General features: G+C 35.1%; 1 protein-coding gene across 2 annotated transcripts in view; it reads right to left on the reverse strand.

Annotated features, from left to right (window-relative positions):
* Positions 1-25,299, reverse strand: part of PEX7 (peroxisomal biogenesis factor 7) — a 99,749-nt gene that overhangs the window by 42,243 nt on the left and 32,207 nt on the right. For both annotated transcript variants that reach the window (XR_004352582.1, XM_032651657.1), the window contains exons 6-8: positions 24,526-24,632; positions 22,762-22,875; positions 21,458-21,513 (exon numbers count right to left, since the gene is read on the reverse strand). Coding sequence is in view for 1 of the 2 variants with exons in the window: in XM_032651657.1 (XP_032507548.1) it covers positions 21,458-21,513; positions 22,762-22,875; positions 24,526-24,632 (277 nt within the window). In the remaining variant the exon portion in view is untranslated. The remainder of the gene's footprint in view (positions 1-21,457; positions 21,514-22,761; positions 22,876-24,525; positions 24,633-25,299) is intronic.

A 25,299-nucleotide genomic window follows, 5' to 3' on the forward strand; every position in this document is an offset into this window, starting at 1 on the left:
GTATAAAAGTATCTGTCTGACACATGGACACCCAAAGAATATTTCATGAAAGGATGAATAAAAAAATTAAGTGAGGATATTAAGGACAAGATAGATAACTAAGGCCAACCTCACAATAAGGTAACTTTTAAATCACCTTTTGATGTGGTTCCCAAATGATGGACCAAAAACTCCTTATACCAGACATTCAGAAAATACACATTCCCCAGCCTTGCTGAGGAATTTTTTCCTGAAAATTCCAGTTGACTGGGTCTGAAAGGAATCCAGAAAGCTTTTCACAGGAAATGTTGATGCTCAACCAGCTAGGTTTGGGAATCACCATCCAAAGCAGTACTTCTCAAACTTAAATTATTTCAAGATGCAGATCTGATAAATTCCCATCAGAAACAGTAGTGATTTCAGGCAGAAGGTGAGGCCAATAGGGCAGTGGTTCTCAACCTTGACTATACTGGAATCAACCGAGAAACTTTAAAAAAATACTGACCTTGAGCACTATTCCTAGAAATCCTGATTTAATTGGCCTGGGGTACTCTGGGAGGTGCAAACATTCTCCAGGTGATCGTAATGTGCAGCCCAGGTTGAGAGTCTGACCCCCGTGGGGCTGGGGCGCATTACCCATTAATTGGGAATCACTGATCTCAAACTTAAGTTTGGCTCTCAAACTTAAGTTTGCATTAGAGTCACCTGGAGGGCTTGTTAAAACCAGATTCAGAAGTTCTGGAGTGTGGCTTGAGAATTTGCTTCAGAAACAAGTTCCCAGGTGAAGCTGATATTGCTGGTCTTAAGCCCACACTTTGAGAATCACTGATTACTGGTGGTAACAAATTACTGGGAAGAATTTATTAATAACCTGTCAGTGTATTAACAGCTGTTAGTTCCAGCTTACCAATAATAAAGAACAAAGACGATCCAAAACTGACTCCTTCACTTTACCCAATCCATCCTCAGCAACAGACTGACAGTTTACACAGTGCTTTCTCATTCTCTTGTACTGCTTTTGATCAGCACAAAAACTTATCAAGGTAGATATACAGGGTATAATTATTCTCACTTCAGACATGAGGAGAATATGGTCAAAGAAATTAAGCAATTCATGGTGACACAGCTAATTAACGACAGCCCCAAGGCACGAGACACTACTGGCTTCAAGTCCAGTACATTCTACTGAAAGATGCTCCCATTCCCTTTTTCTCTAGGCCTGGGCCATGCCAGGGAATCTGGAATACAGCTGGGAAGGATCTGGGACTCTTCAGGTGGTTTTGATTAACATCCTGAAAATTCAAATGAACTGGACCAAGTCAGGCTTCCCCCAAACTCCTCAAACTCCATAGAAAATTTCATAAACCAAAGCCCACACCAAAACTCCATTAGCCTGCCAATTTACATTCAAAACCAATACCCCAAGGAATTCATGAATTAGAATAAACCTGCATTCCCATGGCAAGAAGCATAGGAATTTTCCTTTCTCTCTTCTAATATTTTTGTATGTGCACTTACTGCATCCTCTCGTCTACCTTGCTGTCTCTTCCTAACCTGGGTATCACTCAGCTGATCAGCTCTTTTTGTAACCTCAGAGATTCCCGTCCTTTTGAAGTCACAAGCCCCTGAGTAGAACACATGAAATCATGGCCTTATTATTTTATCATCTGTATCACTTTTGGAGGGGATTAAAAAAATAGAAATTGTAGACTATCGAAACAATTTTTTAAAGAGGTAAACTTTCATTAATTAATTCAAAAATGCTTATTGAGTGCTAATGCTCATTTAAATGATTAGACTGGAGAGTTATTTGTGGGTTTTTTTGTTTTTGGAACTGGTAATAACAAAAATAAAGTTTAAAACAGAAAAATATTAATTGCCTGCTAAATGAAGAATATATGATTACTTTTGAAGAATTACTTAACAATTTTCACAGATGACTTTTAGAACACTGAATTACAGATATCCGGAAACCATACCATATTTACAAACTTTCAGGGTTAAATATGATAAAATTCTAGACTTAAGCTTCTTTCTCTAAATGAATTAATAATAATATTTCAATTAAAATTTTAATTAGATCAGTATTTCAGATGGGCTGACTCTACTTCATCACAATAAACATTAAGCCCAGGAACCATACGCCACAAGGCCTAGAGTACTTTGACAAATTAAAGAAAACCATTAAAGGAAGGCTTGTTCTGAAAGTATTTATGGCTGCAATCCATAGGGATGCAGATGACTTTCTGAAGAATGCCACACCTCAACAAGAGGAGATAAAGGAAAAAAGAAAAACTCACACTGGGTTTGTTTACTGCTTACTGGTACAAATTGAAGAACCATGAAATAATTTCGCAGTAAAGTTCCAAACAAATATCTGACTAAAAAAGAAACTAAAACAGAAATGGTAACAACGCTATCTACTCATGAAGTAGTTATCAGTATCTCAGGGATAAGAATAGTCTATGTACATCTCAACTGTAACTGGTGCCAACATGTGAGCACCTGGAGCAGAAGAGCAGTTCACAGAAGTACAGACGATACCGTGATTAACACGATCAGATGAGGCTGCAGTGGAACCTCACTCCACACCTCAGTGCTGAAGAACATTAAACTCACAGCAGCCGCCTGCCTGTGCTCTGGTCATTGATTAGCTCTATAACCATGAAATACTTAATGTCTTCACCTCAGCAGCTAAGCATTTGTGAATAAACCCACTCGGGTTTATCAGGCCGTGAAATGTCTGCACAGATTACAAGGATCTCCTTTGTCGAACAAATCTCTCCTCAGAGGGGGATGGATACAGTGAAGGGGGTGAGGGGAAGAAGACAGACATGAATAAGGGTGGGACAGAGAAAAACAGAGACAGAGCAGACCAAGTAATTCTGTTTCTTTTCCGGTGATTGGACATGAAAGCTTAAGGGAAAAAAAGAGGAATGATGAAGCAGGCATTTGGAGTAAAGCAGTTTCAGTAGTTTCCTTAGGTTCTGCTACACTCCTAGCCTTGGACTCTGAGGGATCCCATATGTTGAGAAATATTCCCCTTTTCTATTGAAGCTAGTTCAAGATGGTTACTGTTTTACACACACATGCACGCACACACACACACACACACACACGATCTAATAGTGAAGAAAGAAAAGGGACGATGCTGAATTTTGTTTAAGATGAAAACAGATTAATAATTGTTTTTTATTCTCCGTATAGTTCATTCTATTAGGTCAAATCTCTAAGAATTCAGTTTTAGAACGTTTAGTATTCCCACATTCTACACTGGGGTTTCAGGACAGCCCTCAAGGATGAATTATTTATCCCTGAGTTCTCAGGGGACAGAGTAAACGACTAAGAGCTGACAGGTAGTACCCCACTGATCTAAATAAAGAGACTGACTATGCATGCAAGTCACTAGGAGAGGAAAACAGTGAGGTTCCCTGCTCTATAACTTTTTTCTTAAAAACCATAATTGCACAGATTAGAGTCCATTACTTCTACAAGGTTCATGACAAAGAGCAGTTCACCTCAAAGGCAATCACTTTCAATTCGTTCAGCTGTTTCTTCTGATATTTTAGTCCATATTTTCTAAATAATACACACACAGAATTCACTGATTATTTTCATTTTCAGATTTTATCTTCTGACTTCCTACTATGGAAGATGAGGCAAAGCAACACTTACATTAGATGTTGTACAAATATATACAACAAAATCTACTCAGTTGCCTTTTGAAACTGCACAACACACTTTTAAAATTATAATGCAAATTAACTGACAAAATCCATAAAATTTCTGTTGGAACTAATCAGCACAATTCAGAGTTCAAAGCGGTGACTCCTACTGCATTAAGCTAAGGCTTAACATTCCTCACTCCTTTATTTATTTACTTATTTATTTTTTTATTTATACAGTATCCCAGAGTGGCCTTTTTTTTTTTTAAACATCTTTATTGGAGTATAATTGCTTTACAATGTTGTGTTAGTTTCTGCTGTATAACAAAGTGAATCTGCTATATGTATACATATATCCCCATATACCCTCCCCCTTGCATCTCCCTCCCACCCTCCCTATCCCACCCCTCTAAATGGTCACACAGCACCGAGCTGATCTCCCTGTGCTATGCGGCTGCTTCCCACTGTCTATCTATTTTACATTTGGTAGTGTATATATGTCGGTGCTACTCTCTCCCTTCGTCCCAGCTTACCCTTCCCCCTCCCCGTGTCCTCAAGTCCATTCTCTACAACTGCATCTTTATTCCTGTCCTGCCCCTAGGTTCTTCAGAACCATTTTTTTTTTTTTAGATTCCATATATGTGTGTTAGCATACGGTATTTGTTTTTCTCTTTTTGGCTTACTTCACTCTGTATGACAGACTCTAGGTCCATCCACCTCACTACAAATAACTCAAATTCATTTCTTTTTATGGCTGAGTACTATTCCATTGTATATATGTGCCACATCTTCTTTATCCATTCATCTGTCGATGGACACTTAGGTTGCTTCCATGTCCTGACTATTGTAAATAGTGCTGCAATAAACATTGTGGTACATGACTCTTTTTGAATCATGGTTTTCTCAGGGTATATGCCCAGTAGTGGGACTCCTGGGTCATATGGTAGTTCTGTTTTCAATTTTTTAAGGAACCTCCATACTGTTCTCCATAGTGGCTATATCAATTTACATTCCCACTAACAGTGCAAGAGGGTTCCCTTTTCTCCACACCCTCTCCAGCATTTATTGTTTGTAGATTCTTTGATGATGGCCATTCTGACCAGCGTCCTCACTCCTTTTAGATCTATTTCTTCATGTGCTTGCATTAGGTTTTGAATTAGACATGGATTTGATGTGATTCTTAAAGAAAAATGTTAGTACTAAATAATTCTGAAAAACATTCTGCAGTTATCAATCAAAGTATTTAAAATCCAAAGTCTTACACATTTTTTCTAATTAATGTGTATTGTTTCATTTTATAGGAAATTATTTTCATTTTTCACCTGGCATTTAACTAGCAAAGTTAAGTTTCACTTCATCAAAAGATATTTCCAGTATGAGAATAATTACCTTAAGAATTTTCTAATTTAAACAAGTCAAATGGAAAAAATCTTTGGGGACATATCAACGGACTTGGGAGTTACTGGTTCATACCTACAAATATCTTAAGCATTACGAATATAAAGCTTAAAGAGATTTAACAGTAAAGTACATATTACAATTGACTGTAGAAAAAAATAAAACATCTTTCTGTAACTTTAGTTAACAATCAGGATACCAATAAAAGATTCCAAGTTTTGTTCAACAGTAAAATTTTGCAATCTAGCCATTACTGAGTTAAATACAAGAGAACAGCAAGTTTTCTCCTTGAAAAATATCATTTTCTTATCTCAATAGGACTTTCTGTTTTAAATTTGGTTTTATTACTTACTACTTCAAACATAAAGTGAAAACCTCATTTAAATACAATCTTTTGCAGGCTTTTAAGATCAGAGTGACCAAAGGATATCATATATTTTCATATAATTTAAATTCACTTATATTTATAAACAATTATTTAGTGCATCCATGCCCCGGATGCCAGGGACAAAACAAGGAAACAGATAAGTCCTACCCTGTAATCAGGCAACATGCTTTATTAACATAAAATATATTTGGTACTAAAATATCCTTGCAAGAATTAAACAAAGGTGTGAATGCAAATATTCACACTATTAAAAAGGAAACCAAAGACAACTACATTAAGATGCTTTCTTAATATCAGTGATGAAGTTTAGTGAACCTTTGCTACAAAGCAAAAAATGTGATAGAGTTACAAAGACATTTGTATCTAAGATGTCTGAAAGGTATGGAACATTAAACAACTCTTGGATCATTTTAAGAATACAGTCGTAGTTCCTACAAATATTAACAGTTAGTATCATATCATTAGCCACACAATTTCTTGTGGTTTGAAGAACAAATGTAGAGGAATTAAAAGCAACTATCTTAAAAGATGAAGTAAAATGATCATTTGAAGCCTGCACAGGAGCTCACATTCAGCCACATTTCTTAACTATTTACTTTAACTGACCTTTTTTTGTGAGTAAGGGGGACTAGGTAAAGTTGAAATGAAAGGTTTGTGAGACAGAGTACATATTCAGCTATACTATCTGTTTACTTTGGCTGACCTTTTTTTATGGATAAGGGGAAGAAAAAGAAGTATCTGCTAGTGGAAATCTCTGTGCTAATAATCATAAGGATCAAAAAAAGCCCATCATGCACACCAAAGTAAAGACACTTACTGTATAAAGGCAAATCCCACGAGAGTAAATGTGACAAAGATAAAAGGTATTTCTTTGTCTGCTGCTTTGTTAGGCTTCTAAATTTACCACAATCCACCTAAAGGCCATTTTCACACTTATGCAACATAATAAAGCTATTTATCTTATTTTACAATTAAAGATTATAATTAAATATCACATTTAATAATTAACTTAAAGGTATTGATAGTAAGAAACATTTTCAGCATCTTATTTTACATGAGCAAATACAGCTTATTTTTCTCTCAAATGTTTTTATTTTGAATTACCAACACACAGAAAAATTCAAAGAGTAATATACTGAACATCCATATACCCTTCATCTAGATTTACCAGTTGTTAAAATTTTGCCACATTTGCTTTATCTTTCTCTCTCTACACATACGTATATAAAATACTATCTGCTGAGCTATCTAAAAATAAACTACAGACAACATGACTTGAGTCTTTTAGTGATTCTGCTTGTTTTCAGCAATTTCGATCAGAAATATGAGCCCTAGGCTTACAAGATGTTTTCAGGTATCAAGTAACATAAAAAGACTGGAAATAGAAGATCTAGGTTCAAGTTGACTCTATGTGACATCAGCCAGTCTTTCTCTCTCTCTGAGTCAACTGTCCTCTGGATAAAACGAGCACACGCCCCACAGCAGTGTTGTGTGAAAATATAAGTTAGACCCAGATAACCAAAACTAAGAAGTTAAATGTAAGAACAGATATTGATGTGGAAGGATTTTCAGCATAATAAAGACTCATCTTCTCTTGGCCCTATCCCACTCAGTGTTCCGACTGCCTGAAATCCAATCCAATCGGGGCACTTCTGACACTGGAGGAAGGGGAGCCAATTCCTAACTGTAGGGACTATCATTGCCATTGCAGGACCTTATGCCTGGTCCCTGCCCACCAAATACCAGTATTGTCTTCCACCATTGCCACAAAATCAAATATGTCCCCACTAAGAATTACTGAAGGTGTAACTTAAAGTGTAAGTGTAACTAGGAAAACATACACGTTAAGCCGTAAGCCCTTTTACCTCCATATAAATAAATGGGTAAGAATGTTCTTCTAGAAGCCCATGGAGACAATGTGAAAGTTCTAGAAATCTAAGATGCCCTGAAGAGAAAAAACATTCTGCCAAGGGGGCAGAAAGCCCCTGAAAGGAGAGGAGATAGAGAATGCTTAAGTAAAGTTTACGTGGTGTATACCTTTCCTTTCTAGACATTTTTCAATGAAAATGTAGATATATGCACATATAATTACAGAAGTTTTAAAAAAATCAATAATTATTAAGATAGCAATGGGCTTCCCTGGTGGCGCAGTGGTTGAGAGTCTGCCTGCCGATGCAGGGGACACATGTTCATGCCCTGGTCTGGGAAGATCCCACATGCCGCGGAGCAGCTGGGCCCGTAAGCCATGGCCACTAAGCCTGTGCATCCGGAGCCTGTGCTCCGCAACGGGAGGGGCCACAAGAGTGAGAGGCCTGCGTACTGCAAAAAAAAAAAAAAAAAAAAAAGATAGCAAGCATCTAGGTCTAGGGCCAGTCCCAGCAGAGTGCTGGAGCCAGCTCATACTGGCTTGTGAGAGCTGGATGCACACATCTCTTCCCGACCCCATGCTTACTGACATCATATCACACAGGTAGCTTGATACTGCCCTGGTGGGGGTACTGACACCACTGAACTCCTATCTCAAACACTACACATCAGGCTCCCCCCACCCACCTAAAGAGCTGGTTGTTAAATATCTATCAGCACACCACTGGTCAGCCCTCACTGTGTTTTATGTTGATTAATAAACAACATAATAAATTGTTAGTAAATTGTTAGTAAACTCAAAAGGTGTCATTATCAGGTCTACACACAAGAGAAGCATTGATAAAATACTCTTACCTTGTATTTATATTTTTAGAACTCAGAGCTAGAACTATGAATGTAAAAGTTATGTATTGGAGAACATGTTGACAAAAAGTTTCACACTGTCACTAAGAAACTGAACTCCAAGGAGGCAGGGGCCAACAAAAGGCCAGGTTGAGGCTGCCTGTTTTGTTGTCGTAAAATAAAAATTATCTTACCCTTGAAGACTAGAGCTGAAATGGGCCTCAACCCCAGAGATGCTCTTCTGTCACCATCCATTCTGGCGATAATAATAATGACTATAGTAGCAAACACTTGTATAGCATTTACAATGTGCCAGAATTTGTGTATATTAACTCACCTAATCCTCACAGTAATCTTAATGCAGTAGGTACTATTGCTATCTCCATTTTGCAGATGAGGACATTGAGCCACACAGTTTTAAAATAACTTGTTCAAGCTTATACAGAGAGTTAAAGGCAGTCTGGCTTCATAGTCTGTGGCCCTAACTCCTGTTACCCGGGAATGTGCCAACCCAGAGTTAGTCCCTTCAACATGTATCTCTCATTACCCCACATCTATTTTTGTGACTACATATCTCCCACTACGTCAACACAACTGACATGCTCGGGGTTCCTTTGTGTGCTTCTATTTCTCTTTAAGCCTTTGCTTTTATCATTTCCTCAGCAAGATATTCCAAACTGTCTACCACAATGGCTGACAGATAACAGCCATTCTGTAAAATATGCCTGAATTTTAAAGCAGAGTACAGCTGTATCATTTTAGATCCAAAAAAGGAGCTTAACAGTTGAGTTGGAAACATTAAAATTGCTGGTATGGGCAAAGAGTTTCAAATCATACAAACTGTAGATGAGTACAGTTTGAAAACACTGGAATTAAAATTCACTTCATATTTTTCTTGCCAAAAAAAATCTGTAAGTCTAAAAAAAAAAGCCTGCTATTTGGTTTATTATTACCAAAGACCACTGATTTTAAAATGTTTTAAAGGTTAGAATATTTATAAAAGTATCATGAAACAGAAGAGTGTTACTCTGTTTGAGGCTAAACTAATCGTTTTAGCTTTAGCAATTTATGAAAGCTATATCTTTATCTGAGAAATATTTGCTACAACACGGAAGAGACAAAATGTTCTTCCTAATGAAGAAACATAATTATAGCTTTTATTTTTGTTTGGCTGTCATATATACCTGGTTTGTTGATTTCTGCCTGTGTTTATGAAATGATCTACTCGGTACAAAATCAAACACTAGCATTTAGAACTCAAACCATACTTAGGTGTGGCTGGTACAGCAAACACGGCTTGATAGAAGAAGCAGTAACCTAATGGAAAGTACATCGGAAGAAAGATAATGTGCTAAAATCTATGATGATAACATTCATAAAAGAATGGAAATAATCCACTCTGAAATATTTTAAATTTAGTACTATCTTCAGTGAAGTTTAGAAAGAACCAATGTGTATTTTTACAGAATATATTGCCCATCAACTGAAGAGAGTTCTGGTATTTTTTTCCAAAAGGTTGGAATTTTTATTGAACCTAAACCATACAAAATAATTTCAAATATGTTGTATACATTACTTTCTAGATCTTTATTACTTACTTGATGAAGCAGAATGAACTACTATACAGCTAAAGGACTTAAAGATTTTCCCTATTAGATATGATAATAGATCCATGTAAAAAAATATGGAACTTGCAATTTATAAAACTAAAATATCCATCATAGTGTCGGTTTTGATATAATGCCCACCATATAAACTATTTTAAAAGCTTAAAAAAATAAACAAAATATAAATTAGCAAGTAAATGAAAACTTATATTTGAAGAGTTTACGTTACAAAAACTAGCCATACAGAATCTAGAGTGATAGCTGTATAATTATCAGTGCTAAAAATTAAACAGGTTACTGTTGGTCTTATGTCTCAAATCATTTTTGTTTTAAAATAATTTTTCTGCCACTAAAAATATCATCAATCCACTGAGATTTAAAATTCTTCAGAGGATAAATTTAACTCATATCACATGGTGTAAAAATCTACCCAAAATGCACCTTTTCTGACCTTTCTAATGAGTGGTCACCACACAAAAGTAATGAGAGACTAAACTCACACAAGGCATTAGTACAATTAAAAGTCATATTTTCAACATGTGATGAGAGGTACAAATATGCATACATACACACATACATTCAAAAATTAAAGTTTTTCAAATCATTTTGCTTTCTTTTCTCTATTCATTTCCCTTTGCATAAGAAAGTCTTTGATAATACTACATTGGAATATATGATTAGTAGCCCCAGTTACATTTAGTATGAAGGTGGAACAGTAATAGTAGCTATAAAGTATGTTAAAATTAAAATCCTATTTCTGGAAGTAAAATGATGTCGCTTCTATATACTGCCAGTGAAGCAATTTGGTTTAAGTTTTCTTACTCCACTTCATATTGGGAAAATGTTTACCAATTTTGTAGGAGAAAAGGAGAACAGGTTTCAGACTTGACTAGAGATACTGTTCTCATTAACTGAGACAAATAACGTAGATAAATAAGCAAGCCTTGCAGAGGGAAGGAAGGGAAGAAATAAAGAGCTCAGAGTGAGATGCTTGTTTGGACACTAGGTACCTGAATCCAGCATAGAGCTGAATAACTGCACCTGAAGCTCTCAGCAGAGGCCAGAGCTGGAAAAGAGGGGTGGGCATTATCACTTAGAATGGACAAGTAAAAAAGTACTAAGCCAGAGTCTGCCAAGTTTAAGGGGGAGAGAAAGATTCCATGATGAAGTACAAAAAGGAAGGGTCAGGGAGGATGAGAAAAAAGAAGAAGAACATGGAATCCCTGGGATAAGGAGTTTCAAGAAGGAAGGTGTGATCAACAATTTGAAATACAGCAGCGAGGTCCAGTATGACAGGTCCTGACAAGTGGACTGGATGTGGTATTACTGAGGTCAATGATGGCTTTTGCCAGAACAATTTCAGTAAAGAAGTGTGGCCAAAGCCAGCTGTGGGCTTAGGAGTAAATGGACATATGGCCATAAGTGCCTAGGACTATATGCTTTCAAGGGTCCACAAAAATGTCTAAGAGCTGAAAATTAAAATCAATTTTTAATTAAGTGTATATAAATTAATATTATTAACTGCTAAGTTTTATATTAAACATTTCATTCCATTTGAAGACAATTTTTAAGTTAGAGTTTTTCACTTCACAAAAATTCCTAAGTAAGCATAATAATTGCCAAGAAATCATAATCAATCATAAGTGAGCCACTCACTGCCAAATGACTTCAAAAGCCAAAGTCTAAAAATCTTTTCAAGATAATTAGCCCTGTTTAATCAGTGATGTGGATCCGTTTTACAGATTCAAATGATATAGGGTAAGACCTCCAAGCAGAGCACCCTAGGACTGCAGAGCTTTTATGGCCTTGGTGAATGGAGCTTAAGGCGACACTAAAAGCTTGGCTAAGAAGGAAAGAAAACTTAAAGGAAAATACAGGATAAAGGAAGAAGTTACAGGCTGAGGAGAAAGTCAGTAGAGAGTTGGAGACTGAGGATATAACAGAGAGAATAGGTAATTTAATGGAACAAAGTGCTGAAGGACACAGAAGTGTATGGGGTTAAGAGCACTCGTGCAAGACTTCTAAATAGCAGAGGAGGAACGGATAGGTAGAGATTTAAATAAGTTTACAGGCTTGCAGTGAAAATAGATAATCTGTGCTTGCATCCTACAGTAATTTTTTTAAAGAGAGATATGGTTGTTTGTTGAAAGTGCAGGGAATAGGGTTGGTGGGGGGTGGCCTGAGAAGAGAAGCAAAGGTTGGAAACCGAGATAAAGAATTAGCACAGTATTTTCAAGTATGTTCTCTTATGCAGTTCTTATAATCACCTTGCAAGCTTATGAGGATATTACTAATTCCATTTTACATAGTAAAGAAACCTGAACTCTAAGTTATATAGAAAAATTGCCTATTTGAAGTCTTTTTCAACTATGTTTAAGATCTCATATTACCTAATTATCATCTCAATTTTTCCAAATGCTTACAAATCTAGCTGTAATGGTTTTGATCTTGTAGTATGTCACAGAACCATGACCTAAGCCATCTCTCTCTCCCCAGAAGCACTAAACATCTATCCCCCAATCTCCAGTCTTGCTCAGAATTCAGGAAAGAATCAAAGCCTAATTTTTAAAAGTGGAGAGAAAAAAAATCTATAAAAATACTGAATCACTATGTTGTACACCTGAAACTAATATAATATTATAAATCAACTATACTTCAATAAAAAGTGGAGGGAATATTAAGACGCTGAGCCAAAAACTGTAATGATTTCTGAGCATAGTTAGGTACCTACAAGATTTTAGAGTACTGCAGTTTGCATTCAAAAGCCCAGTTTTAACATATTCCCGAGTTAAACCTACATCAACAAAGGTAAGGCATTTCCCAGCTGGGTGTTTTAGGATACTTAAGTATATAGATAAAACAGGGAGTGGTCAGTAGGATTAAGATCATAATGACAATCCTGAAAAGAAAGAATAAGTAGTCACTAGGTTTTCCCCTTTAATTAGAAACAGAACAGTGAAATGGATTTAAAATGTCAAAAGGTTAATGCTCCCACCTCAGTTGTCAAGACTTTTGCAATCAGCTTTAAACACCAGAAAAGACTTTGAAATCCGAGAACTACATTCTATACTCGGAAATCCCTTTTGAGCCCACAGGTGACACTATGTAAGAGAGAAGATTACAAGTTCACTCTTGGGGCTTCCCTGGTGGCACAGTGGTTGAGAGTCCTCCTGCCGATGCAGGGGACAAGGGTTCGTAGCTCCGGTCCGGGAAGATCCCACGTGCCGCAGAGCGGCTGGGCCCGTGAACCATGGCCGCTGAGCCTGCGCGACCGGAGCCACAACAGTGAGAGGCCCGCGTACAGAAAAAAAAAAAAAAAAAAAGTTACAAGTTCACTCTTCATCTTGCTCAGCCTACCTGGAGGGTCTCACATTACTGGCCATCCACATCTGGTTGATATCCTCGCCAGCAGTTTCTCTGACATACTGCATGTTCTGGGATCTCCTCCTGTTTTGGGTGGGCTGTTCCCTTCTTCCTTCCAACATTAATTCCCTCCTGAAGACAGTTTTTTTGTATTGTTTTGTTTTTGTTTTTTTGCTTTTCTTTCTCTAAACTTATCGCTCTTTGATTGATGCATTCCTATGGACCAAACCACCAGTAAGTTAATGGTCTTCAAAGCCATATTTACAGCCCTAACCTCCAGCCAATGATCTAGCTCCAGAGATGCACTTTGGAAAAGATTGGGGTGGGTGGTGAACAACTGATAAGTTTTCTTCCTGTCTGCCAGGTTGCCATTTTTTGGCTCCCATGCTAAAAATTCTATAACCACTCCATACTATTTTATACAGACTATTAAAGAATAAAACTTGTTATGGTACCCTTTTAATTGAGAGCTGGAAGACAGTGTGATTATACTTCCCAGTTTGTCTGCCTGCTTGTATTGGATCAGTCAAAAAAACCAAGTTAGAGCATGTAATTTCTCCCAAGGCATTGTTGTAATTTATTGTTATTCTACACTAACAAAGTTACATAGCTTCTGCCATATCAAATACTGACTCAGAAGTAAAGGGGAGAGGAATTCTGGGTACTTCGAAGCAATGAGGTCATGTACATCCAAACCTCTTAGTGTATCCTCACAAAAACCAATGCAGAACAGCAAAAAGAACAAATAAAACTACATAAAACTCAGGCTTCAACATATCCAAACTTGTAATTACACGTAAAAAAACAAAACAAAACAAAAAAATCCCCCAGAATCCCAATGTGCATTCTCCCATGTTCCAGATCCAAGCTTTATTGGACAGCAAGGGCAATTTAGGAAAAACTGAATAGAACAGAGAAGAGCTAGGATAAGGTTTAAAACTGATTTAGAGCCACCACCATCCTATGAGTGAAAATAGTGAAAAAAGCCTAGCATAGAGTAGAGTACAGATTTTAAAGTATATAGGACACAAGGAGTTATTTTAGGAAGTTAATAGTTTAAAGGGAAAAGAGGATTAAAAGGAAGGAAACGTACCAATCCCAAACCATCAATCCTGTACATGGATATGCAGAAACACATAAAGTCTTAATCTATTTTTAAAAAAACATAAAAATAAAATGGATACCATAAACTCAAACATTTCACCTGACAAAAGACCACCTCAAAAAAATAAATAGCAAAGTGTAAGAAAAACTGTAATATAACATTCTAAACGGAATTAATATCTCTAAACAAGCATCTGGGGACAGGAAGGAAAAATAATTGACCTAGATCAGTATGGTATAATAAGAAATATATTTGATCTTGGTCCGCAGTTCCTGGCACAGAGCTCCTAAAACCCCTGGAAGTTCCTGAATGATAGGAATGTCTTCTGTTATTCATAAGGAGTCCCTCTGGAACACACCTGAGTTTATGCTAATGAGGTGACTTAGGATGGAGTCCTTACATAGTCTCATGTGTTTAGAGGGCTGGAATTTTCAGCTCCATCCACTGAACTCCCAGAGAAGAGGGAGGGCTGGAAATTGAGCTCTATAAAAACTCTTGAACAAGGTTTGATGAGCTTCAAGGTTGGTGAACTTACCCATGTGCTGGCAGGGTGGGGCACTCCAATTCCATACAGACAGAAGCTCCTGCACTCAGGGCTCTTCCAGACCTCACCCTCTGTACCTCTTCATCTGGCTGTTCACTTTTATCCTTTACAATATCTTTTACAATAAACTAGTACACATAGTGAACGTTTCCCTGAGCTTTGTGAGCTATTCTAGCAAATTACAAAACCTGAGGAGGGGGTCTTGGGAATCCCAATTTACAGCTAGTCAGTCAGAAGTACAGGTGACAATCTAGGCTTGCAATTTGCATCTGAAGTAAGGGCAGTCTAGTGGAACTGAGTTCTGAATCTGTGGGATCTGATGTTATCTCCAGGTAGATAGAATTAGAATTGAGTTAACTTTGTAGGACACACCATTGGTGTCTGCTGAGAATTAGAGAATTTCTTGGTGTGGGAAAACTCCACATACATCTGGTGTCGGAAGTATAGAGCTTTCCCCTTACAATCAAGAATTCAAAAACAAAGAAAAGAAGTGGACAAAAAGAGGAAAAAGTGAAATAGAGCTAACTGGACACAAGAAAGAAATAGAAGAAAAAAGGCAAATTCATATCAGAAATGAAGACAAAATTACATGGTGCTCAAAGAATAAATTTACACAAAAATATAAGGACATCAAAGACAGGAGAAAAATAACTAAGGAATGAAAATGAGACTAAAAACGTATCAGAGAGAAAGCATCTGATATAGAAGACAAGTAAGAGAGATTCAATTTATGTTTAATTGGAGTCCCTATAGGAAAGAAATGTAAATCAAGGAGTTCATGTTCAGCTAAGCTATCCTTCAAGCATCGAGACTACAGAGAAATAATTTTAAATATGCGAGAGCTCCTGAGAAGTCTGTACACACGAGCCCTTCTTGAGGAATTTACTAGAATATAAACTTCATCAAACTAAAACATGATGAGGAAATTTTAGCAAAAAGATTGATGATGAGCATTTAATATATTTAGTTATGTACCTAAGATGAAAACAAAATTGGAAACAAGAGTGGAAGAATAATATATAACATGGTAGGTATTACATGTTATATGTGGTATGTTCTAACAAAATATAAATAAAACAACTCAAAATTTGATGCAAAAGGGAGGGTAAAAAAAAGGAAGGTAAAATAAGTTCATCGGTTATTGTACATGCAGTAAGTAGGAGTTAAAATAAATACCATTAAAAACTCACAAACCAGATAATAAATGGTTAAATTTTTTGAAAAACAAGGGACTAATGATAAGGATAGCATTAAATCTGTATATTGCTTTGGGTTGTATGGACAATTTAACAATAGTAATTCTTCCAATCCATGAGCACAGAATATCTCTCCATTTCTTTGTGTCTTCTTTAAATTCTTTCATTAATTTCTTGTAGTTTTCAATAAACAGGTACTTTACCTCCTATATTAAATTTACTCCTAAGTATTTAATTCTTTTTGATGTAATTGTAAGTGGGGTTATTTTCTTAATTTCTCTTTCTGATAGTTCATTATTAGTATATGGAAGTACAACAGATTTTTGTGTACTGATTTTGTATCCTGCAACTTTACTGAATTTATTAGTTCTAACATTCTTTATGGAGTCTTTAGGGTTTTCTGGATACAATATCATGTCATCTGCAAATAATGACAATTTTACTTCTTCCTTTCCAATCTGGGTGCCTTTTTATTTCTTTTTCTTGTTTAATAGCTCTGACTAGGACTTCCAATATTATGTTGAATAAAAGTGGCAAGAGTGGGCACCTTTGTCTTGTTCCTGATTTTAGAGGAAAAACTTTTAGCTTTTTTACTATTGAGTTTGATGGCCATTCCAATGGCATTTTTCACAGAATAAAACAAACAATCCTAAAATTTGTATGGAACCACAAAAGACCCTGAATAGCCAAAGTAATCTTGAGAAAGAACAAAACTGGAGGCATCATGCTCCCTGATTTCAAACTATATTACAAAGCTATGGTAATTAAAACAGTATGGTACTGGTATTGTAAAAAGAAACAGGTAGGACTACACCAAACTGAAAAGCTTCGGCACAGTAAAGGAAACCATCAACAAAATGAAAAGGTGACCTACTGAATGGGAGGAAATATTTAAAAATCATATATCTGATGAAGGGCTAATATTCAAAATATATAAAGAATTCACACAACTCAATAGCAAAAAACCAAACTATCCAATTTTAATAATGGACAGAAGATCAGAACAGACATTTTTCCAAAGGAGACATAGAGACGGCCAACAGGTACATGAAAAGTTGCTCAACATCATTAATCTAGGGAAATGCAAATCAAAACTACAATGGCTGTTATCAAAATGATAAAAAAAAATGACAAGAAATAGTAAGTGTTGGAGAAGATGTGGAGAAAAAGGGAACCCTTGTGCACTGTTGGTGGGAATGCAAATTGGTGAGGCCACTATGAAAAACAGTACAGAAGTTCCTCAAAAATCTTAAAATAGAATACCATATGACCCAACAATTCCACTTCTGGGTATTTATCTGAAGAAAACATTAACACAAAAAGATATATGTATCCCCATGTTCCTTGCAGCACTATTTACAATGGTCAAAATATGGAAACAAAGTGTCCATCAACAGACGAATGGATAAAGAAATTGTGGCATATGTATACAATGGAATATTATTCAGTCATAACGAAAGAATGAAATTGTGTCATTTGCAACAACATGGATGGAAAAAAACAAAAACAAAACAAAACAGAAAACAAGTTCACAGATAGAACAGAAGATTGGTGGTTGCCAGAGGCAGCAGATGGGGAGAAGGAGAAGTGAGTGAACTGTTTGGGGTGGTTTTTTTTTAAGTTTAAATAAAACAAAGGGAATAAAAGCATTACAAAATTTATAAGACCAAAGGAAACCACTGAAACAAAGAAAAAAACTTACCTAAATATAAATTTTTTGATAAAAGATCAAAAAAAACCCCCAAAGCACAACAAAAAAATACACCACACAAACAATGAACAGAACATAATACACATAATAATAACATAAAATAATATGACAGACTTGCTATCAAACATATTTTTATCAAGAAATATGAATAGGTTAAACTTGCATATTATAATAAAAAGATTTTTTGATTTAGCTTGCCAAGCAAAACGCAAATATATGCTCCGTATGAAAGACATACCAGAAACAACATGGTTCAAAAAAACTAAAAGTATGGAAAAAGGTATACCTGGAAGATGGGAATAGTATGAAAGCAGAGGCAATGATACTAATAAGAGATAAAGCATAATTAAAACTAAAAAGCAATTAGCTGTGTCAAAGAAAGAGTCTCTTTGATGCTAAAAGTCTCAGTTCACTAATGTATGTTGAAAATATCTATGCACCAAATAATACAGCATATGGCTTTATGAACTCAAAACTAGAAGAGATTCAGGGAGACATAGATAGAAACCCACTGATAATAGGAGATTTTAACATTCCATTCTCAGTACAAAATGGATTAAGTGGACCAAAAATAAGAAAGGATACAGAAGATCCAAATAACATAATCAATTAGTAGGGCTTATGGTTATATATTTAACTTTACAATGTGATAATAGACAATATACTTTCTTCTCAATTGCATATGTAACATTCACAAAAATTGATCATTTATTAGGTTCTCCTCCACAAAAAAATCAACATATTCCATAAAACAGAATGACTAATAACAGTGTTCTCTGATCACAATAAAAGTAGAAATTATCAACAAATTTTCAAAAATTAAAAGGCACTTTCATATGGAAATTAAATAACTTCCTACTAAACAACTTTTGGGAGAAAGATGAAATACAAATAGAAGTTACACATTTTTTTAATGATAATGAAAAAAATTATATATCAGAATTTAAGAGTTACAATTGAAATGAAAACTAGAAGAAAATTCATAGCCTTAAACACTTTATTAACAAAATGAAACAATAAAAATAAGTAAATTCCCAGATCAAAAGTTGGAAAAAGAAAGTAAGCCAAAAGAAAGTATCAAGAAGGAAATAAAGATAAAAGCAGTAATTAATGAGGTACTGAATAGAAAAACAGTGGTTCTCATTCATAAATCAAAATCTTGTATGCTGAAGAAAAAATAACAAAATAAACATGCCATTAGATAACTTAAAGTAGGAATCACATATATACAAAATCAGAAATGACAATAGTGAAATTACCATTGAATCAGAAGAAATTAAAAAGTCATGACTCTACAGACATCCGTATAAATAAATGTGAAAACCTATAAGCAAAGGATAATTTCCTAAACTCCCGTTAGAGACAGAAAGTTTAAACAGACAAATTTCCATAGAAGAAATAAAGAAAGTTATCAAGAAGTACTCCACAAAAAGAGCCATGCCCGGATGGTTTCACGGGGAAAATCTACCAATGCTTCAAAAACCCAATACCCTCCGTGTTGCACAAACTGTTCCAGAGCTTAGAAAATGTAGAAAAACTTCTTAATTCTTTTTTATGAAGCAATTAAAACATTGATACACAAACCAAAAATTTAAAAAAAGAAACAGAAAAAAACCCCTATATGAACCCTGTGTGGTGTGGGATCAGAATGAGGGGTATGATTAGAGGTACACATACACATATAGGTCAATATCACCTTCAAATATTGATGTAAAAGCTCTAAATAAAATATTAGCAGACAAAATCCAACACCACAGTAAGATAACGATACACAAAGAACAAGAGGGATTTAGTCTAAGAATGCAAGGTTTGTTCAATCCATTAATATAATACATTATATTAATAGCTCAAAAAAAAAATCATGATCATCTCCATAGATGCTGAAAAAGCCTTCAACAAAACTTAAGATCAATTCCTGACTCCAAAAAAAAAAAAAAAACTCAAGAAAACTGGAGTTGATGCATACTTTCTTAGCATGATAAATAAATATATACACTTTGTCTTAAAGTCAGTATCTTACTTTTAACAAGGAAACACTAGAGGCATTTTTACTAATACAAGAATTAAGACATCCTCTATAACACTATTTAACACTGTAATATAGGTATCTGTCAATGCAATTAGATAAATCAATTAGGGGCATCAGAATTGGAATTGAAGATGTAAAACTATATTTATAGATGATATGATCACAAACTTGGAAACCCCTAAAGAATCAATGATCTTGGGGCTTCTCTGGTGGCACAATGGTTAAGAATCTGCCTGACAATGCAGGGGTCACGGCTTTGAGCCCTGCTTTGGGAAGATCCCACATGCCGCAGAGCAACTAAGCCCGTGCGCCACAACTACTGAGCCTGAGCTCTAGAGCCCACATGCCACAACTACTGAAGTCTGCGTGGCAAAAGCCCGTGCTCCGCAACAAGAGAAGCCACCACAATGAGAAGCCCATGCACCACAACGAAGAGTAGCCCCCGCTTGCCACAACTAAAAGAAAGCCCACGCGCAGCAACGAAGACCCAACACAGCCAAACATAAAATTAATTAATTAATTAATTAATTAAAAAAAAAGAATCAACGATCTTTAGATGGTAGAGAAACAGGGAGTCTCAAACACTGCTGCTTGGAATGGAAACTGGTATATTCCTTATGGACGGGAATTTGGTAATATCTAACAAAACTATATATATGTATATGTTTAGCTTTTAATCCAGCAATCGCACATCTGGGAATATATTCTGAAGCTAATTTTCTAGTGATGTGAATGTATGTACTTACAAGGTTATTATTCATTGTGGCACTGTTTATTTATAAAATATTTGTAACGACCTAAATGCCCATATGTAGGAGACTAGTTGAATAAACTATAGTACGTCTACATAATGAAGTATTACACAGAGTGAAAAAGATCTCTATGAACTGATATACAGTGATTTCTAAACTACTTTCTGAGAATTCTAGGGTAGCAAATAGGTAAATAAATTGTGAATAATAAGAATCAGGAGTTTTAAATCTGGAAAAGGAGAAAAAGTAGAATGAACCCTGTGTGGTGTGGGATCAGAACTGGGGGTATGATTAGAGATACACATACACATATTAATACATAGATACACATGTGCATACACATACATACACAGTCATATATATATATTCACAAACATACATACACTCATGCTGATTTTTTTCATATATAACAATCTTAGCCTTAAGATTCACATAATTAGACTGAAGAAATAAAACTTCGTAATTTTTAAAATTTTAATTTAAAAGATACTGGCTAGGGCTTCCCTGGTGGCGCAGTGGTTGAGAGTCCGCCTGCCAATGCAGGGGACGCGGGTTCGTGCCCCGGTCCGGGAAGATCCCACATGCCGCGGAGCGGCTGGGCCCGTGAGCCATGGCCGCTGGGCCTGCGCGTCCGGAGCCTGTGCTCCGCGGCGGGAGAGGCCACAGCATTGAGAGGCCCGCGTAACGCAAAAAAAAAAAAAAAAAAAAAAAAAAAGATACTGGCTATTCAATTTATAGCATAGGAAGATATTACGAGGAACAACTGTCAGGAAAAAAGGCTTTTAAACAGAGCAATCAAGCTAACCTTTAATTACTAAAGAATTTACTCATATATGTGGCCAGACCATAAAAACAGAAAAAAATAATATTAATCTCAGTGGCAAATATTCTTATGTGCTCAGCTCAGATTATTTTTATATTAGTAAGATAACTTATTACCCTTCAGAAAAGCTGCAATGAGGCAAATGGTACTTCGTATTTCACAATGAAACATATCAAAAGCCACTGTACCTTACAGTAAAATCATAGGAGCAAGAGGCCAACACGGAAGCATGAAATGGTGAAAACTACAAAAAAAACACAAAAAACCCTTTTTGAGGTTAACTGTAATTATAACATGCTACTTCATAAGGTCATTCCCATGAAATTTATAATAAAGTTCATCTAACTTAACCAATTTTGTGAATATATATTATGATTGCTATTAGCACAAGTATCAAATAAACATTTAAATGTTAAAAGTTTTAAAATAATTTTTATGTTCTTTGTATATCACATCTAATGAAAATGATATCAAGGTCAAAAACTGCAAATTTAAAGACAAGTAGTATTTAGTAATAAACATGTTTTACCAGGCTGCCCATTGCAATTTTATTTCTTCCATGTTTTTCTTACCAGTACTTTAATAGTTATATACACATAATATAATTACATTTGAATGTTCTTCATAGTTTGCAAAATACTTTCACTACATTACCCTATTTCATTCTCAGAAGCACTGTGAAATATATATAGAAAATGTTTTTTAACTACTAAAACCTGTGTGCCATAAAAAAAATCAGGGCACTGTGTCTCATATGTTGAGTTGTAACCAGTAAAATTTAAAATATTAACTACAATTTAGAATTTTTAAAATAGGAATAACATAATTATCTTAATGAAAAGATCAAAAAGGTACCTTTTTATCCTTAATGTAAAAAAACAAAGAATGAAATTGGGAAATGTCCTTTAATAAGATGTTTTCCACAGTGACTTAGCAAAATTTACCTAAATAAAAGCTGGGAAACTAACTTAAGTCACCTTATACCTGACAAATTTGAGGGGATCAGCAGAAAAAAGTTACCTCATCCTCTGCTGTTTAGAAAGTGGAAAACTGTATCTACCCTAAACTTCTGAGAACATTCATATATACAATCGTGTTAGGGAAAATAAAGAATTAACTCTCTCTGTGTGCAAGTTTCAACAAAATAAAGAAATCTTCCCACTGAATGAAAAATTGTAAAGAATATAATACTAAAAGTAAATTACTATAGTTAAAAAATATTAAAAGGAATAGTAGAACGGGAATGACAGAATGAGAAAAACATTTTTATTTAATCCTAAGTACTGCTTGACTACATTATTACAATTCATTCAATAATTATTCCAGTATTTTACCCAATTTTAGTTTTCAATATTCATTATCATTCATTGGATAACAAAAACATGCATAAAAAAAGAATCAATAACCCAGCCCCTAAACACCTTTTGTATATACTTCATTAAATATATTTATATTTTTGTTCTATGTATAAAAAGAAAAGATAAAAACTTACTTTCACTCTCCTAATAGCATAGGTGTGACCAAGAAGTTCAAATACTGGCTGTCGTACATTCCTCAAGTCCCAGCCTCTCAAACTACAATCAACTGCCCCTGTCACCAGCAAATTCTGAAAACAATTCAGAGAAAAGTAAAGTGTGACATCTTTGCAATTAAGCAGTACCCAAGCTTTCCTACTAGAAACAGTGTCTATTTTCTGGTATTTATTTAATCTGATCCCAGGAGTCATTCTTGAAAAGTTATATAACATTATAGAAAGGAGTCAAAATATACATCAAAAAGCAAAAATTAGTAGGACTTGAGAGAAAAGGAACTCAATATGCTTTAGGCATATGATGGAACACTATACACAACAGAAAAAGGCATAGTCTCAAACAGCATTGTAGATTTCCCAATCTACTTTTAGGAATATTAATAAGAACATAAGATTTTTAAAATTATACCTGACAAACGAGCCCACCCTTCTTTTCAGCATCCTCTGAGGTTTCTACCAAGCATTAAAAGGCAAGAGGCCTGCTAATTTACAAATATTTGAAAGTGCAAAGTATAAATTAAATTTTTATGTTTTTCTAATTCTAAATCAATCACTGCTCTCAACTCTCATGGGCCATGTCTTAATATAATATGTAACACTATCTGAGAATTTATGCAGAAAGTGGTAAGTCTCCTATCTAGTCAGGTTTTATAAATTCTGCTACCTAGAACCCTAGGTGAACCCAGAGTTCATGGCTCAAGAGGCCAAGAGCTGCGTCCACACTCAGCCCCATTCCACATCAACCAGGGCAGTAATCCATTGTCTGAACATTTTCGGCTTCAATATAAGCTCATCTGAAAAAAAGCTGCAATGATTTAAAAAAAAATTTTTTAACTACTCTCAAGTATATATCAGCAACTTTTTTAGAATTCCTAAAAGTATAACACACAGTCCACAATTTCATTTTCCTATTTGGAAAATTCACAAGAGAGATTTGAACTGTAGTCATCAGCACTGAAAATTTTATTAAAATCAAGTATTATTTTGAATATGTTCTATATTTTTTAAATCTATTTTATTTCTTTCTATTTAAAGAACTCAGCTGATACAATGTTCTCTTAACCTTCACTGATTACTTTAAAAGTGGGAAAAATAAGGCATATGTTATACTTATTTGTCATAGTCAACAGACTACTTCAGGTACATAAACATATTTAAACAGCATATCAACACATATTTAATCCATTTCTATTTCTAATTCATATGCTCATATAGTTAGCTGAAGCTCTGCAAAAAGTTACAAATGGACACTGCTATCTTACAGAAACATGAAGCTTGGTTAGGCTTATAAGGGAAGAGAAAACAGAAAATTCTAAAAACTGATGGACTGTCAAATTAAAAATCAAGTTACAAGTAGTTCAGCAGCCTCACTAGCAAAATGAACAAGAAATGAAAGCAAAAGATGATACAAACTGGCAGGGTTAAGAGCAATAAAGTAAAAAATTACGTAAGTTGTAAAGCAGTTTCCCAAATAAACAAGTAAGGCTGCACTATTGAACTTTTGAGAATTTCTGTTTCTTATTCAGCCTGTTTTATGTGCACTTAAATCCAATTAATGCTAATGCAGGTCACTCACAATCATCAATTAGAAACGAAAGGGACTGAATTTAACTTAATGGTCCATAAACACTATCAAAGTCCACATAAACAAAGATAAAATAAAATCTAAAACATTTCAACATTAGGAAGGGCTCAGCAGCTCAGGATAGAACCAGACAAAGGTACCTCATTGTATTTACACCAGTCACAACTCAGAATTTCTGCCTGATGTGCTGGAACCACAGTTCTGACTCCTGTTGTCTTCACATCCCAAATTCTCAAAGTCTGATCACCTGGTGAAAGAGGAAGACTTGATCACTTTCCATCACACCACTTGGATACTCGGTAGCCATGACAACATGTCAGGGGAAAACACACCACTTTCACTATCAGGATACTGCCACCTATATATCATATACACATATACATTGTTTTTGTTCTATAATAATGCATAAGACCTACTAAAAGTGATGAACTACAAAAAAAAAAGGCACCATGATAATGTTTTTAGATCTACTCAAAGCAGGAAAATCTAAATCTCACACTAAGACAAACATAGCAGTGACTAAACACACACCCAATGCATTTTTCTTCAGGATAGGAAAAGGCCCTGAAAATCTTTGTTTCTTGTAAATAAAGTTAGCACCCTATACCAGCATATTCTCTAAGAAACAAAATGGTAATAGTTTTACTGTTAAACGTGTGCAAAATCTACCAAGTTGAAATGGATAATTTTCAAATCTTAGCTTTTACATTTGTTATATTTTAAAGGGCCATCCAAAGGTATATTTTTCACCTTGGAAAAAACAAGTTGAGAAAATTTGTCATTATACTCTGAATTACTACAAAAATGATTATACTTTGAATTATTATACTCTGAATTACTCTGATTACTACAGATAATACTCTGAATTACTACAAAAATGATTTATATCACATAGCTGAACAAAGTCAACCCTG

This window comes from Phocoena sinus, chromosome 12 (genome assembly GCF_008692025.1).
Source record: "Phocoena sinus isolate mPhoSin1 chromosome 12, mPhoSin1.pri, whole genome shotgun sequence".
Taxonomy (NCBI): domain Eukaryota; kingdom Metazoa; phylum Chordata; class Mammalia; order Artiodactyla; family Phocoenidae; genus Phocoena; species Phocoena sinus.